This window comes from Pongo abelii, chromosome 3, assembly GCF_028885655.2.
Source record: "Pongo abelii isolate AG06213 chromosome 3, NHGRI_mPonAbe1-v2.0_pri, whole genome shotgun sequence".
In the NCBI taxonomy this organism is placed as follows: Eukaryota; Metazoa; Chordata; class Mammalia; order Primates; family Hominidae; genus Pongo; species Pongo abelii.
The window spans coordinates 94,257,200-94,272,533 of record NC_071988.2 but is presented as its reverse complement, the minus strand read 5'-3'; the positions used below and the strand labels follow the sequence as shown (position 1 = coordinate 94,272,533).

The window sequence follows — 15,334 nt, the reverse complement described above, 5'->3', positions numbered from 1 at the left end:
TGCTGCAGAAAACTGGGCATGGTGGTACATGCTTGTAGTCCCAGCTACTCGGGAGGCTGAGCCCAGGAGTTCAAATCCGGCCTGGCCAATGTAGTGAGACCCAGTCTCTACAAAAGAAAGAGATCAGTGGCCATTATATTAAGGCCACCAGATTTTTAAATACTTATTAAGTAAACATTTATTTATTGAGCATTTACTAAGTGGAAGAGTCCCTGCTCTGGAGTAGTTCCATCTGGTCAAGTTATGGAATCTTCTTAACAGTTAATTGCTTGCTCTCAGAACATTAACAATTAAGTTATGTTCTTGGCTGTTAGAATCCCTAGCAGATATTTTAAACTTACATTTTTGATATAATTATTTCACCCCCTTCACTTCATTTTAGTTTTTTTTCCTCTACCTTTTTTTTTTTTTTTTTTTGGTAAACTTTTAGGGAGCTAGGTAATAGTGTATTTTTCAAACACAACCTATCCCATTCTCGGTTTCACACATTTCATTCTCTGATTATTGCTTTCTATCTTTTCAACTTTACTCCCTCTAGAATTCTACTTTTAATAATCCTGCCAACACCACCGACCAATAAATGGTAAGAACCATTTATGTCATACTACCCTTTCATTGTTCCTTACTCCTTTCTTTCTTCTTCTCACATGAACCTCAGTAACTAAATGTGTCGAGAAAAAACAATCTTTATGACTAATTTTACTTGAAATGTGTGACAGCGAACCCTTTTATGCTGACCAGTAGCTTTACTAGATTTCCCTAGCCGTTTAATGCTGACCAGTAGTTAAAATGCTGCATTTCCTTAGTTTAATTTAGTCTTCCATTCATCTAGTCCACTGTTTCTTACTTTCTCCCTTATCCTAGGAACTCCAGCACCACCTCTCTTTCACCTTCAGTAGGTGACCTTGCATCCTGAGAAAATTGAACCATCAGAAGAAAACTTGCAAAGACTTTACCTACACCATCTATCTGCCCACCAATACCTGCACCTCCTCTTCTTTACCTTTAATGAGAAAACGGAAGCATCAGAAGAAAACTTCCAAAGACTTATATACTTCCTACCAGTGACTAGATAATCTTTTTTTTTTTAATTTTATTTTTATTTTTATTTTTTGAGGCAGAGCCTCACTCTGTCACCCATGCTGGAGAGCAGTGGCGCGATCTCAGCTCACTGTAACCTCCACCTCACAGGTTGAAGTGATCCTTCTGCTTCACCCTCCCAAGTAGCTGGGATTACAGGCATGGGCTACCATGCCCTACTAATTTTTGTATTTTTGGTAGAGATGGGGTTTCACCATGTTAGCCAGGCTGGTCTCGAACTCCTGACCTCAGGCAATCTGCCTGTCTTGGCCTCCCCAAGTGCTGGTTAATAACAGGCGTGAGCCACTGTGCCTTGCCTAGATAAACTTTTGGTAACCAGTCCCTTCATTGTGTACCAGATCCTATATGGTTTCTCCTTCTCAACAGCACTGTCCGTAGCAATTCCTTTTCTTTCTCCTATTTTTTTCTCTCTCTTGAATCATTCTCATCAGCATACACACTTATTTCTCCAATTTTAAACACACAAAACCTTTTGACTTCAACCCTCTTGCCTCAACCTTTTAGCTGCAGACCCATTTCTCTGCTTCCCTTTGCGGTAAAGATCCCTGAACCGCCGCTTTTAGTCACCTCCATTTTTTCTTCCATTATCCTGAATCTGTTCCTGACAGGCTGGCTCTCAACTCCCACAGCTCACTAAAATTATGCTTTTGTGGTTTCCAGTGACTTTCATGTAGCTAAATCCAATGGTTACTTCTCCTCTCCATCTTTATCTTACTGAACTAAAACATTTCATATACTCTCTTCACTTGGCTTTCATGTCACTACAGGCTCTTTTTTTCCTCCTACCTGTCTGGATATTCCTGTGTCCTCTTGCTGGTTCCTCCTCTTCTCCCCTCCCTTTTAGCGAAAAGCCTTTTGACTTGTTACATGGTCTTCTTTATCCATTGGTGGTCTTATCCTGCCCCCTAACTTTAAATGTACATCAGTTGATCCCAAATGTGTATCTCTAGCCCAGACTTCTTTGCTAAACTTCAGTCTTATGTATTCAGCTAGCTATTCAACATGTCCATTTGAATACCTAATTAGACATCTCACACTTGATGTGTCCAAATATGAACTCCTGATCTTTGCCCACCCCAAACCCACAACTCTTACTGCTCAGGCCAGAAACCTTGAAGTCATCCTTAATTTCTCTCCATACTCCATTGCGTTGAAAAATCTCGTTACCTTTGCCTGAAAATTAGCTACTCAGAAGGCGGAGGTGGGAGGATCACCTGAGCCTGGGGAGGTCACTGCGGTGAGCTGTGATTGTGCTACTGTACTCCAGCTTAGGCAACAGTGTGAGACCTTCTCTCAAAATATAGATATATAATCTTAATCACTTCTCACCATGGTTCAAACAATTAATTTAATCTCATACCTGCATTAGTCATTTAACTGGTCTCCCTGATTCCATCATTGCTTGTAGTTTATGTAGCACTCTGATCCTCTTCAATTATCTAAATCAAATCATATCATACTTCTATTCAGAGCCCGACAATAACTTTCCATTTCCCTCTCAGTAAAAGACAGTCTTTAAAATGCTCTGCAAGGCCTTAGGTGATCAAGCCTCCTGATACTGTTCCCTGAAACTCATTTTCTACTGTTCTTAGCCACGCTAGCTTACTTGAATATACTGGGTCCAGTTCTAACTTAGAGCTTTTGTACTGGCTCTTCTCTTTGGCTGAAATATTGTATGTCCTTTAGGTGTTCACTTAACTTCATCTCATGAGGGGTACACCGATTACCCTATTTAAAAATCAAAACCCCCCATTTGTCTCCATACACACATTTTTCATCTCGCTACTCTTTTCCCCTTTTTTACATTGCACTTATCACCTTTTAACAAACTGTAATGTATGCATTCTATTTATCTGTATCCACCCTCCCCTAACCAACTAAATGTAAACTTGAAGACAGGGATGTTTTATCTGGTTTACTGATGAAACTAGAACCGTGCATAGCACATAGCAAGTTACCAGAAAATTTTTGTTGAATCTTTCCCCTACCTTCCTTTGAAACTTCTTGATCTCTTTCTGCTGTTGACATTACTACTCTTTATTGAGAAATGAAATCTTGATGCTACTTTTAGGTTCTCAATTATTTTTGCCTCCCATTCTTTATATCCAGTAAATGAATTAACTTGGTGAGTTAACTTACACCAGTATCTGGCACATATTAGACCCTCTATATATTAGCTGTATCAGCATTGTCATCATTATTATTATCATCATCACTACCATCACCTTTTATTTAGCTTTGGCAGTCTCTGTGTCTGCCTTCTGTTCCATCCACTTCCTCTCTGAGTGATCACTTCTCACCCAAAATTTTGCATTTGGCTTCTTAGAAGTCTCCCTGTATATGGATCTGTGTCCTTCTCATCTTTTGTCTTCAGTATTCCTTTTCTGCTCTGGTGTAACTTTTCCAGTTTCACTTTTTTTTTTTTTTTTTTTTTTTAAAGACGGAGTCTCGCTCCGTTGCCGGGCTGGAGGGCCATGGCGCAATCTCGACTCACTGCAACCTCCACCTCCTGGGTTCAAGCGATTCTCCTGCCTCAGTCTTCCGAGTAGCTGGGACTACAGGTGCACACCACCACACCCAGCTAATATTTGTATTTTAGTAGAGATGGGGTTTCACCATGTTGGCCAGAATGGTCTTGATCTTTTGACATCATGATCTGCCCACCTTGGCCTCCCAAAGTGCTGGGATCACAGGCGTGAGCCACCGTGCCCAGCCCACGTATTTTTTTAATACACAGGTGGGATTCCTTACTTTCTCCTCAGAAACCCTCAGTGCCTCTTCGTTGATTGCATGGGAAATTCTAAACATTCAGGTCTTCTCTCTTATTTCTCCAGGCTCATCTTTCACTATGGTTCACTACTCCTCACATATCCCATTCACTTTCATATATCTAAATCTGCAGTATTCGTTTAGTCTGGACTGGCTCTCCCCAAGTCCTTAAATTCTCATCTTATAAAGCCTAACTCCCAAGTGTCACTTTGTTTCCTGAGCTCTCAATTAGAAATCATCAGTTGGGCTAGTGCCTTTTCCCATTCCACACTGAAGTTTTTTTTTGTTTTTGTTTTTTTGGGTTTTTTTATTTTGTTTTTTTTTTTTTTTGAGATGGAGTCTCGCTCTGTCGCCCAGGCTGGAGTGCAGTGGCGTGATCTCGGCTCCCTGCAAGCTCCGTCTCCCAGGTTCATGCCATTCTCCAGCCTAACTTGACCCTTTTTCTCAGAGCCTCTAACCTCCCCCACATACACTAGCAAACATGACAGCAGTTCTCCAAGAAGTAAAATGAGATTTAGGCTTGTGAGAGAAAATATAGAAAGTGAGACTGAATTTTTAGTTTTATTTTCTTATGCCTCTGGACATATTTGAATCTTCATGGTTTATTTACTCTTTCCATATGCTGTCTGGGATTTTCTATCAGTTATTAGCACCTCTCCCTATGCCTTTATCTTCAATTTCTACTGTTTGCTAACTCCTACCCACTACCTACAGCTTCAGTCAAGGTAGAGGTACAATCAAAGTAGCTCTATCCTAATGGAACTTTTTCTCAAATTTAGTATTTTGCCTTTCTTTTAATGCTTATAATAATCTCTATGTCTTATTAACTATTTTAAATTAAATCTTAGCTCCGAACCATGTGACCTGCTTCTCCAATAAACTAACTGTGGTGGAGGTAACCAATGGCATCTTAACTGACAAATCCTTCTTTTTTTAAATTTTATTTTTTGTTTCTTTTCAGTTCACAAAGCACGCCAAATCCATTTAGCTCTTTTCAGTTCTTATTGATGCCCACCTCTTTTGTGAGGTTTACCAGTGTTGATCTGGCCTTTCTTCTCCCATTGGAGTTGCTTTCTCCTGTTTGTCTTCCTCTGATTATGCCTTTCAGAAGCCTCATTTGTTCTTCCTTTACCCCTTAGATATTCTCTCTGTCACACACATATACATAAACTCTCTATATATGTATAATATCTATATATTTTATTATATATAGTAAAATAGTAGATATATGTGTGTATGTATACACACACACAGTTATACCTTTTTCCTCTTGTTACCTCATTTGTTAGTTTCAGCTACCGCCTGCAAACTTACGATGCCTCTTAAATCCTGTATCTGTTGATCCACACTTGCTAATTCTGCTTACTTTTAGAACTCCGTGCCATGTAAAGTTGGGTCATTTTGTAGCCATAACTTGGTATCTCCCCCCAGAAAGTTTCCCTAGGACCTCTGAATTAGTGCCCTACCTACTCTTAGTGAATTCAGAGGGTTAGTAAAATATATCAGATTATCAAAACGCCGGCTTTAAAACTTCAAAATTTAGAAACGAGTAAATACTTACCTCTTAGGGTTAAACTCTGAAGTTCGATAATCCAAACTCATATTACTCTTGCCAAAGGGCTACCCCTGACTGACTCTGCCAGCCCTGAGAAATTTACATATCTAAGACCCAGCCACACCCTATGACCTACCCAAACCTACCACCCCCATCAACATCTAGGACATATGGGCTTAAATGAAATCCCGCTTTCTGAATTAAAACTCTTAATCTTTTTAAAAAAATTCTCTACCCCCAAATCCCCCCCGCCTCCCGCTTAAATAGCAGTCATAATTAGCTCCTGCTACCAGACAAGTTCAAAATTCCAGCAAAATGAACAACCCATCATGGATGAGCCAAAACTCTAAAACTTCATTTGCTGTTTTGATTCTCCCTCAAACCATTCCTTTCCCAGGATTTTTCTGTCTATACAGATATGATACAGATAAAATATTGATTTTGTTATTCCTAATCCTGAAGTAGAGAGACTTAATACACACTTGTAGCCATAGCTGCTTTGCTAATACGTTTTTCTGGTGCACGTTTCACCTTTGCTTTCACTTCTCCTCTCCCTCTTATACTTACTTACCTGTTCCACAAAGTCAAAGCTAGACAGAACAACCACACTTCTCCCTCCTTCACTGGGGTCCACGTGGAGAAAACACATAAGCAAGGCTCAAATGAGCTGAGTCACACATGCTCAGTTTCTTCTTTCAAACTCACCAATCAGATATTACTCCTCCCTTGTGGTGATCCAGGGAGTAAAGGTCACCAGTTACTGTTTTGTTCCTAACACTTCAGCAGGGGTAAAAGCTCCTCCTCTACTGATCTTCAGACTGGAGCTTTCTGGGAGTCCAGCAGAAATTTCCAGGGTTACGATGCAGGCAGTTTCTGTATCTTTAGCTTTTAGATGCATTCTTTCCTAAAATCGATCTGCTGGAGAAAGTATGGGTATTCTACATACAGGTTTTCCTTCACTGTTGCCCTTTTCAGGAACAAGACTTATCTCTCACCTAGCCTAAGGTAAGTATGTTGCATTACCCCAGGGTGTAAAAACCTGGTGGTGGGCCAAACTTTTCAAGAACCTAGCAGAGAGCTGGTTTGACTGTCGTGAGTTATCAGAACTTATTAACGTTAGTGTCACTAAAGTTGGTATACAACCCCCAGCTGCTAAATTTGGCTTAAAAAAAAAAAAAAAGAACCAGAGAGGGTTAATTTGAAAGGCAGCAGAGAGAGTATCTAGCAAAAGCACAGCACTTAAAAGATGAAGCCAGACTTTTTTGAATGAAAACTAAATATTGTTTGGCTTATGAATTTGTGAGGACTGGTTTTACGTGTTGTAGGCTCCATGCCTTAACTGACATTGTTTTGACACATATTTAAAATACACATAAAATAATTCAGAATGCTAGATTATGGGTGGAGAATAGTTTTTAAAAAACATCTTTTAGATGACATGCAGACAGAGTTTGAAGATGATTTTCATACCTTTATGAACCAAGAAGGAAAATTTAACTGTTAAAATAGTTTATTAAGACATATTTTTGGACTTTTAAACCTACATTTAGTTTTTTGACTATGAAAGTAATAATGTACTCATTTTAACAAATAGAAACAATGTATAGTTATATAAAGTAAAATTGAAAGTCACCATCTTTCTGCTATCCCTCCTCCTGTTCCACCCTCCAGAGGTAGTCTGTTACCCTTTTATTTATAACTTTTATGGTTTTTTTTTCTGTATTTATACAAATCAGTGCACAAAGAGGGTTCTCTTCTCTCATAAAAGTGATTATTAGTCTTCAGTGTGCCTTTTTTTCTCCTAACATGTAAACTGGGAGCATTTTCCCAAGTACATATTTATAATACTTACGGGGGCTATCTAGTATTCTGTGAATATATACTGTTAATTTATTCCTTCCCATTGATAGATTTACCTTGTTTCCATGTATTGCCATTACAATCAATTTGCAAAGAAAACTGTTGAACCCTTGTTTTTTCGCTAGAGATAGACATTTTATAGAATAAGTTGTTGGGATAAGCAGTTTGTAATTTTTGTTAGGAGGCTTTCAAATTACTTTTTCTAAAATGTAAATATTCATGCCCACAGCAGTACAGGAGAGAATTCAGTTTCTCAAACTTGTGCTGATATCTGATGCCTTTTTAAATTTCGCCAAATTAATGATCAAAAAATGGTATTTTGTCAGTTCAACTTACATGTCCTTAATGATTAAAAGCTATGTATCTGTTTATTATTTACCCATTTTAAAATTAGTCTTATATTGTTAATTTGATCTTGATATTGTAAAAATATTTTCTCTTTAGAATGGTTTGAATATGATCTTGATAAAACAATGAACTGAACTAGATGACTTTGAATTTTATGATATGGTTTCCTTATGATTAAATGATTATGTGACAACTTCTTCTCCAGGGTAAATTTCAACATTATATTTCTGCTTTATTGATCTTTAACAGTTAAGGGAAGAAAGTCGGAGGCTGGCTTTGGCTGCGAAAAGAGAAAAAAGAAAAGAGAAGAGAAGGAAGAAAAAGGAAGAACAAAGAAGAAAACTAGAAGAAATTGAAGCCAAAAATAAAGAGAACTTTGAACTTCAAGCTGCTCAAGAAAAAGAAAAGCTTAAAGTTGAAGGTATTTTCTCTTAACAACCATCCCATTTGTTTTATATTCTAGTTAAAATTATATTTAGTTGATTATCAGTCACTCTTGAAAATATACTTTTAAGTTATTAACCCCTTAACATAGGCCAGGCACAGTGGCTCACGCCCGTAATCCCAGCATTTTGTGGCAGGTCAAGGTGAGAGAGTCACTTGAGTCTAAGAGTTCAGGACCAGCCTGGGCAACAAAGTGAGACTGTCTCTACAAAAAAAGAAAAAAAAAATTTTAATTAGCTGGACACAGTAGCATACTCCTGTAGTCCCAGCTAGCTACTGGGGATAGGGGGGATGGGGAGGTAAGGTGGGAGGATCACTTCAGCCTGGGAGGTTGAGACTGTAGTGAGCCATGATCTGGCACCACTGCACTCCAGCCTTGCTCTGTCAAAAGCAAGACCTTGTATCAAAAAAAAAAAGAAAAGAAAAGATATATGCTTTTTTTTTGTTGACTGAATTCCTCCCTAACTTTATTATGAAAAGTTTCAAAACTACAGACAAGTTGACAGATGATAAAATGAATACCTGAATACATTCCACCTAGATTGACAAAATTGTTAAAATTTTACCATATTAAGTACTTCTACATATTTTTTTCTGAGCCATCTAAAAGTAAATTGCAGAATTGCAGACATCCTGACATTGCACCTGTAAATCCCTTTTTTGTTTTTTTTTGAGACTGAGTCTTGCTATGTTGCCCAGACTGGAGTGCAGTATCATGCTCTTGGTTCACTGCAACCTCCGTTTCCTGGGTTCAAGCTATTCTTCCACCTTAGCCTCCCACGTAGCTGGGACTACAGGCACATGCCACCACGTCCACCTAATTTTTGTATTTTTAGGAGAGATGGGGTTTTGCCATGTTGGCCAGGCTAGCCTCTAACTCCTGATCTCAAGTGATCGCCTCAGCCACCCAAAGTACTGGGATTACAGGCATGAGCCACTGTGCCGGCCACCTATAAATAATTAAGCCCACATCCCAAGAATGACATTTGCTTACGTCATCATAATACCATTTTAGGTATTATAAATGGTAATTTCATAATATCATCTACAATCCAGATCATCGATTTCTTCAAATGAGGGAATTATTTTTAACTAGGTTGTAATCAAAAGGTTATTTGGGATGGAAGTGTAGTAATCCTGTCCCTTCATATCCACAGGGGATGGTTTCCAGGACCCTCACGGATACCAAAATTCAGATACTCAAGTCTTTACATAACATGGTGTAATATTTGCATAAAAATTATGCACATTCTCCCATATACTTTAAATCATCTCTATATTACCTCTAATACCTAATATAACGCAAATGCTATGTAAATAGTTGTTATACTGTATTTTTTAAATTTGTATTGTTTATTGTTTTGTTTTTTGAATACTTTCAATCTAGTGTTGGTTAAACTATGGATAAAGAGGACTGACTGTATTGTGGGAAGGAACCATTACCATGAAACCACCAAAAATATGTGCATGCAATGTGTGTATGTGTATGTGTGTTTTGTTTTGTTTTTAATTTCCCTTCTCCAGCATTTTATTTTGAAAATTTTCAAACTACAGAACATTTTAAGGATTAATATGGTGAATACCTCTATGTCACCTACATTTTAAAAACATTTTGGCACACATGGGATGTGTCTTCTCTTTTTTTGAGAAGTTTGATGTAAGCTATACATATCACGTGAAATCACCCCTAGATACTTGATTATGTATTCCCCAGAAAGAGGACATTATTTTACATAACTGCAACGACATTAAGAAATTTAATAATTATATAATAATACATAATATACAGTATATACTTATATTTTCCAAACTGTCCCCCAAATTTTTTCTCCAAGAAAAGGGTATATATATATTGTTTTTTTTTATTCAAGTAACTGCAAATAGGAAACCAGAGGGAGAGCCCCACGCTGGAACAAATCATGGCTACCCCTCCCCAACAGAACAGGGGGAGGGGGTGGTGCCTACACCTTTTATGGCTGATTCGGGCCCACTTGCTCACTCTGCTGCAGCATCCTAGGGGCACGGCCCCACCTTCGTTGGGACTAGAGTAGTCAGTCACCCAGCCTGCCATGCACCAGCTCCTCTTCCCCACAAAGAGTATCTTAGAGGAGGGGATCGTGGGCAGAACAGGAGGCAATGAGGATGAACATTTGGTGTTGGTAGCGGCAGCAATGACGGATGTCGAAGAATGGAACACTGAACAAAAAACACCACCGCTGTCCAGAGGTAGTTTGTGAACAGAGGAAAAATGGAACCAGAACCTTGGGGGGCAGGGAGGAGCAGGAGGGTTGGGAGCAGGCAGGGTGAGCTCCTTGTTATTGGTGCCCCTTCTGAGGAGGGGGAAATGGCCGAGTGGCAGAAGCAAAGTAAGTATGGGGGAGCGGCCCCAGCCCATCTCAGGTGGTGGCCACAGGACTTGTGGGCCTCACCTGGACAATAAGTGACTGCATCTCCATCACCGCAATATGTACTCAGATCCCAGGCAGAGGGCAAAGGGGCTGGGGCCACAGTGAAGAGGGAGTAAGAGGCTCACACCCCTCCTGCCTTCCTGTAGCCAAAGGGGACTGTCCAACCTAGTGCAGGGACTAGGGTAGGTGGGAAAGGATGAGAAGTGTGAACCCCACGTAGTGACAAACACAGTTTGGCTGGGGGAATCCTGGGGCCAGCACCCCCTCCATTGGCCACACCTGCTGCCAGGGCAGTGGAGTAGGGCATGCCAGGATGAGATGGGGCTTGGGCCCCTTTTAAGGCCAGGGGAACCCTCCCAGACCACACTGTGGGAAGCCAGAGGGAACAGTGGAGGAGCAGAGAGGGTGCCCCCAACACCAGAGAGCAGTGTTGCTACTACTAAGGGAGTTGGGGATGCAGCATGTGCAGGGTGTGGCTAAGTGGGATGTTAGCACTGTCCAGGAGGGTACGTGTGTATGTGTGGGTGGTCGCGGGGAGCTGGGAACTGAGGCCAGGGGAAAACTGCTTCCCACTCAGCCCATGGGGGCCTTGCAGTGGCTGGTGTGCTGTGTAGTGTGGTGGTGAGGGCGCAGGTGGAAGGATGGGGGTGGCGGCCGGAGGCAGTGGTGATGGTGAGCCTGGGAAAGGGGCGGGGGCAGTGGGAGTGGAGCAAAAGCTGTCCAGTCCCAGAAGGAAGCTGCTCCTTCAGTGAGGCACAGGCAGCAGACACGGTCACTGATCCTCCTCCTCGGACTCCTGCCAGATGCCCTCCTCTTCCTCCTTCTCCAGTTTTCTGGGTCTGCCCCTTGGTTTCCTTCCTGGAGTTGTGGTGGTTTTCTGGGTCTTGGCAGCTCCCTTGTTTTTGCTTCCCTTTGGTTGGCCCCAAGGTCTCTTAGTTGTTGGCACTTCACTAGGCTCCTTCTGACTCCCTACCATTGCTGTCCCGGGACTCACCGGAGGCTGCTTGTGGGGCCTGCCCCGGCCCCGCTTCTCAGTGCTGTCCATTTCCTGCTTGGAGGCCGAGGGCTGGCTGGACTTCAAGCTCAACTCGCTCATCTTCCCTTCCCTAAGGAGCAGGGGGAAGATTGGTGGCTGGAATGGCCTTCTTGGAGCCACGGCAGCACCAGAAATGCCCCCCAAAATATTTTTTATAACTACCTTTATAATATTTATATACAAATGTATAATATTTATGTACAAATATTCTTTGAACAGAACGTGGGTACACAGAGCATATCAGTCCTATCTATCCAGCTCATTACCAGTGAATGTGAGAATAACTTACATGGCTAATAGTAGTAGAGTATCTCTCCTGGGTTTTTCTTTTCTTCAAGTGCTTATAGCTAAATACATTCTGGGAACACTTAGAACTTGCTAATTCAGTATTGCTACTTTTACAGATGAGCCTGAAGTCTTGACAGAACCTCCAAGTGCCACAACCACTACTACCATAGGTATATCTGCAACCTGGACAACTTTGGCAGGTTCTCATGGTAAAAGAAATAATACCATAACTACAACCAGTTCAAAGAGGAAAAACAGGAAAAATAAAATTACTCCAGAAAACGTTCAAATTATATTTGATGATCCACTACCAATTTCATACAGTCAGCCAGAGAAGGTGAATGGAGAGTCCAAGAGCAGCAGTACCAGCGAGAGTGGGGACAGTGATAACATGAGGATTTCCAGCTGCAGTGATGAAAGTAGTAACAGCAACAGCAGTCGTAAGAGTGACAATCATTCACCAGCTGTGGTCACTACCACTGTGAGCAGCAAAAAGCAGCCATCAGTTCTTGTTACATTTCCAAAGGAAGAGAGAAAATCTGTTTCTGGCAAGGCTTCAATAAAGTTAGTTCCAGTTTTTGTTTTCAATGTTTATAGTGTCATCATGAAATACCTTATTACTGAATTTGTTGGTAAAGAAAGTAAATTCGCAACTTGCAAAATAGGATTTTTCTTTGTGCTAAAGAAGGTACAGTTTCAATTGAATTGAAGAATAAGCTTTTGTTTTGATTTTGTACTAATGAGACATCAAATTATTTTTACTATGTAATTTCTTTTTTTTGGTTGTTAAACTTAGCACATGAAAAATATGGATTGTGGTTTCCAAGGGATTATTACTGTGATTCAACTCTGCTAAATGTGTACCCTAGATAGTATCTTCTTAAAGTTGGCTCTTTAGGCAGGGCACAATGGCTCGTGCTTATAATAATAGCTCTTTGGGATTCCAAAGTGGGAGGATTGTTTGGGCCCAGGAGTTCAACACCAGCCTGGACAACATAGGGAGACCCTGTCTCTACAAATAATTTTTTTTTTTTAATCAGCCGATGTGATGGCATGCGCCTGTGGTCCCAGCTACTCGGGAGGCTGAGGCAGAAGGATCACCTGAACCCGAGAGCTCAAGGCTGCAGTGAGCTGTGATTGCACTGTTGCGCTCCAGCCTGGGTAACAGAGCGAGACCTGTCTCAAAAAGAAAAAAAAAAGGCTCTCTATATTATATGCTAAATATGAGGAGAAGTGAAAAATAAGGTCGTCATTTGTTATTTAAAAATAAATTTTAAAAAATTGTGTAGTAGACTACCTTTATCATTTAAAAATTCTACATCTGTTCCATATTTAATATACTTTCCCTCTCTTTGTTAAAGATTGTCAGAAACTATCAATGAAGGGACCAGTAATTCTCTGTCTACTTGTACAAAATCTGGTCCATCTCCCCTTTCCTCTCCAAATGGGAAGTTAACAGTAGCAAGTCCTAAGCGTGGGCAAAAGAGGGAAGAAGGATGGAAAGAAGTTGTAAGAAGGTGAGTAATTGTTTTTGTCATTCTTTTTATGTGCTATATATCACACTCAAGGGTTATTTACCTTATAATTAAATTCCTCCTACTCTTCTAAAGGTTGCAAACAAACTGATGGTTCAAGGCTAGATTTGACCAACAGAGAGAGCCTGTGCCATATTTTAGATGAAAAAAATTACATGTTAATTTGGCCCCTCAAAAGTATTGGAGTTTGCTTTAAGAACTATTTTAGATTGTGTCTTTTTCAACTTTGTTATCTCAAAGCCTTATATAATACAAAGAAGTATTATGAAAGCTACTTGTAAACATTTGATGAATTAGTAGGTATTGATGTTAAATTGTTGATCTAATCATAGTAACTGTTGTCTTTAAATCATAAGATAACTTTATTTTAAGGGTTTCAGGATAAAAATATTTTGTTTTACGTGGGATTTTAAAAATAATATGTATCCAAGAGTAGGAATACAATATCCCAGAAACCTAAAAGGAGGTAAGACACCTGAAATCCAGAAAGAATGTGATCCATTGTCACTCTTTGATAACTTAAAGAACTTTCCAGAAATTTCATAAAAATTTAAACTTTTGGTTATCTGAAACAAAAGCTATAGTGAACCAAACTTAGTAACTACTGTTAATCCCTAAGTGCAGTATACAGGTTTTTGGCTTATTTCCTCCGTATTTTAGACCAAATCTTGTCCCCGTCATACCTATGTTTATTTCTGTCTCTATTTGCACACACTATACACACATTCTTTCTTTAACTCCTTCACATGCACACTTTATTGGATTAATTGAAATCACATCATCAGAATATTCTCTGTACAATAATAAGATAATTTCATTTTTGTATATGCATTTAATACTGTGTTACACAATTTGGAAATGATGATCACTGGCTGATTATCATGCCCTTTAGAGAAAAAAGAGTTGTCAGGTAACTTAGTTGTGTATATGAAGAACAGGGATCATGCCCTTCCTTTTAGAAAATATGACAATTTTTAATACTTAACCATTCTCAATAAATAATTTGCTTGTTTATTGAACTATACTTGACTGCTTCTCTTTACTGAGAACTTTATACTGTATTTCTTTTAGAAATATTCTTTAATCAGCTTCTCAGGAATTCGGGCCTGACACCTGTGGCTCATGCCTGTAATCCCAGCGTTTTGGGAGGCCAAGACAAGAGGATCACTTGAGACCATGAGTTCAAGACCAGCCTGGGCAACATAGCAAGACCCCATCTCTGCTAAAAACAAAATTAAAAAATTAGCTGGGCATGTGGTTCGTGCTTGTAATCTCAGCTACTTGGGAAAGGTGGGAGGATTGCTTGTGCCCAGGAGTTTGAGGCTGCAGTGAGCTATGATCATAGCACTGCATTCCAGCCTGGGTACAGAATGAGACTCTGTCAAAAAAAGGAAATCTATAATCTATATCTGAATGTTTAAAATTAAAATGTAATTTTGCAAGTATTAGATGGATATTGCCTTTTTTTTTTTTTTTTTTTTTTTTTTGAGATGGAGTTTTACTCTTGTTGCCCAGGCTAGAATGCAATGGTGTGATCTCGGCTTGCTGCAACCTCTGCCTCCCAGGTTGAAGTGATTCTCCTGCCTCCGCCTCCCGAGTAGCTGGGATTACAGGTGCATGCCACCATGCCTGGGTAATTTTTTGTATTTTTAGTAGAGATGAGATTTCATCATGCTGGCCAGGCTGATCTTGAACTCCTGACCTCAGGTGAACCACCCACCTTCCCAAAGTGCTGGGATTACAGGCATGAGCCACCATGCCCGGCCTCAGATTTTGCTTTTTAAATTCTAGTAGGATTTTCTTTTTCCGGACATTATAAATGATTTTTAGAAAGTTTTCATATTTGTGGATGGTCATTTTAATGCTGCTATAAGAATACAGAGAAGTAATGAATATTTTTTCTTTTTTCCTGAGGAGTCTCGCTGTGTCACCCAGGCTGGAGTGCAGTGGTGCAATCTCAGTCCATGGCAACCTCCATCTCCCGGGTTCA

The 15,334-nt window shown here is 39.9% G+C and overlaps 2 protein-coding genes across 12 annotated transcripts in view; one reads left to right on the top strand and one right to left on the bottom strand.

The window, feature by feature from the left end:
• ANKRD17 (ankyrin repeat domain 17) overlaps positions 1–15,334 on the top strand; it is a 182,866-nt gene that overhangs the window by 146,765 nt on the left and 20,767 nt on the right. For all 11 annotated transcript variants that reach the window (XM_054554050.2, XM_054554049.2, XM_054554044.2 and 8 more), the window contains 3 exons: positions 7,883–8,054; positions 11,926–12,373; positions 13,171–13,326. In XM_054554050.2, the coding sequence (XP_054410025.1) occupies positions 7,883–8,054; positions 11,926–12,373; positions 13,171–13,326 (776 nt within the window). The remainder of the gene's footprint in view (positions 1–7,882; positions 8,055–11,925; positions 12,374–13,170; positions 13,327–15,334) is intronic.
• LOC100435005 (high mobility group protein HMG-I/HMG-Y-like) lies at positions 11,258–11,581 on the bottom strand. Its single transcript, XM_002814852.4, has one exon. It carries the CDS (start codon positions 11,579–11,581, stop codon positions 11,258–11,260), a length of 324 nt encoding a protein of 107 aa, XP_002814898.2.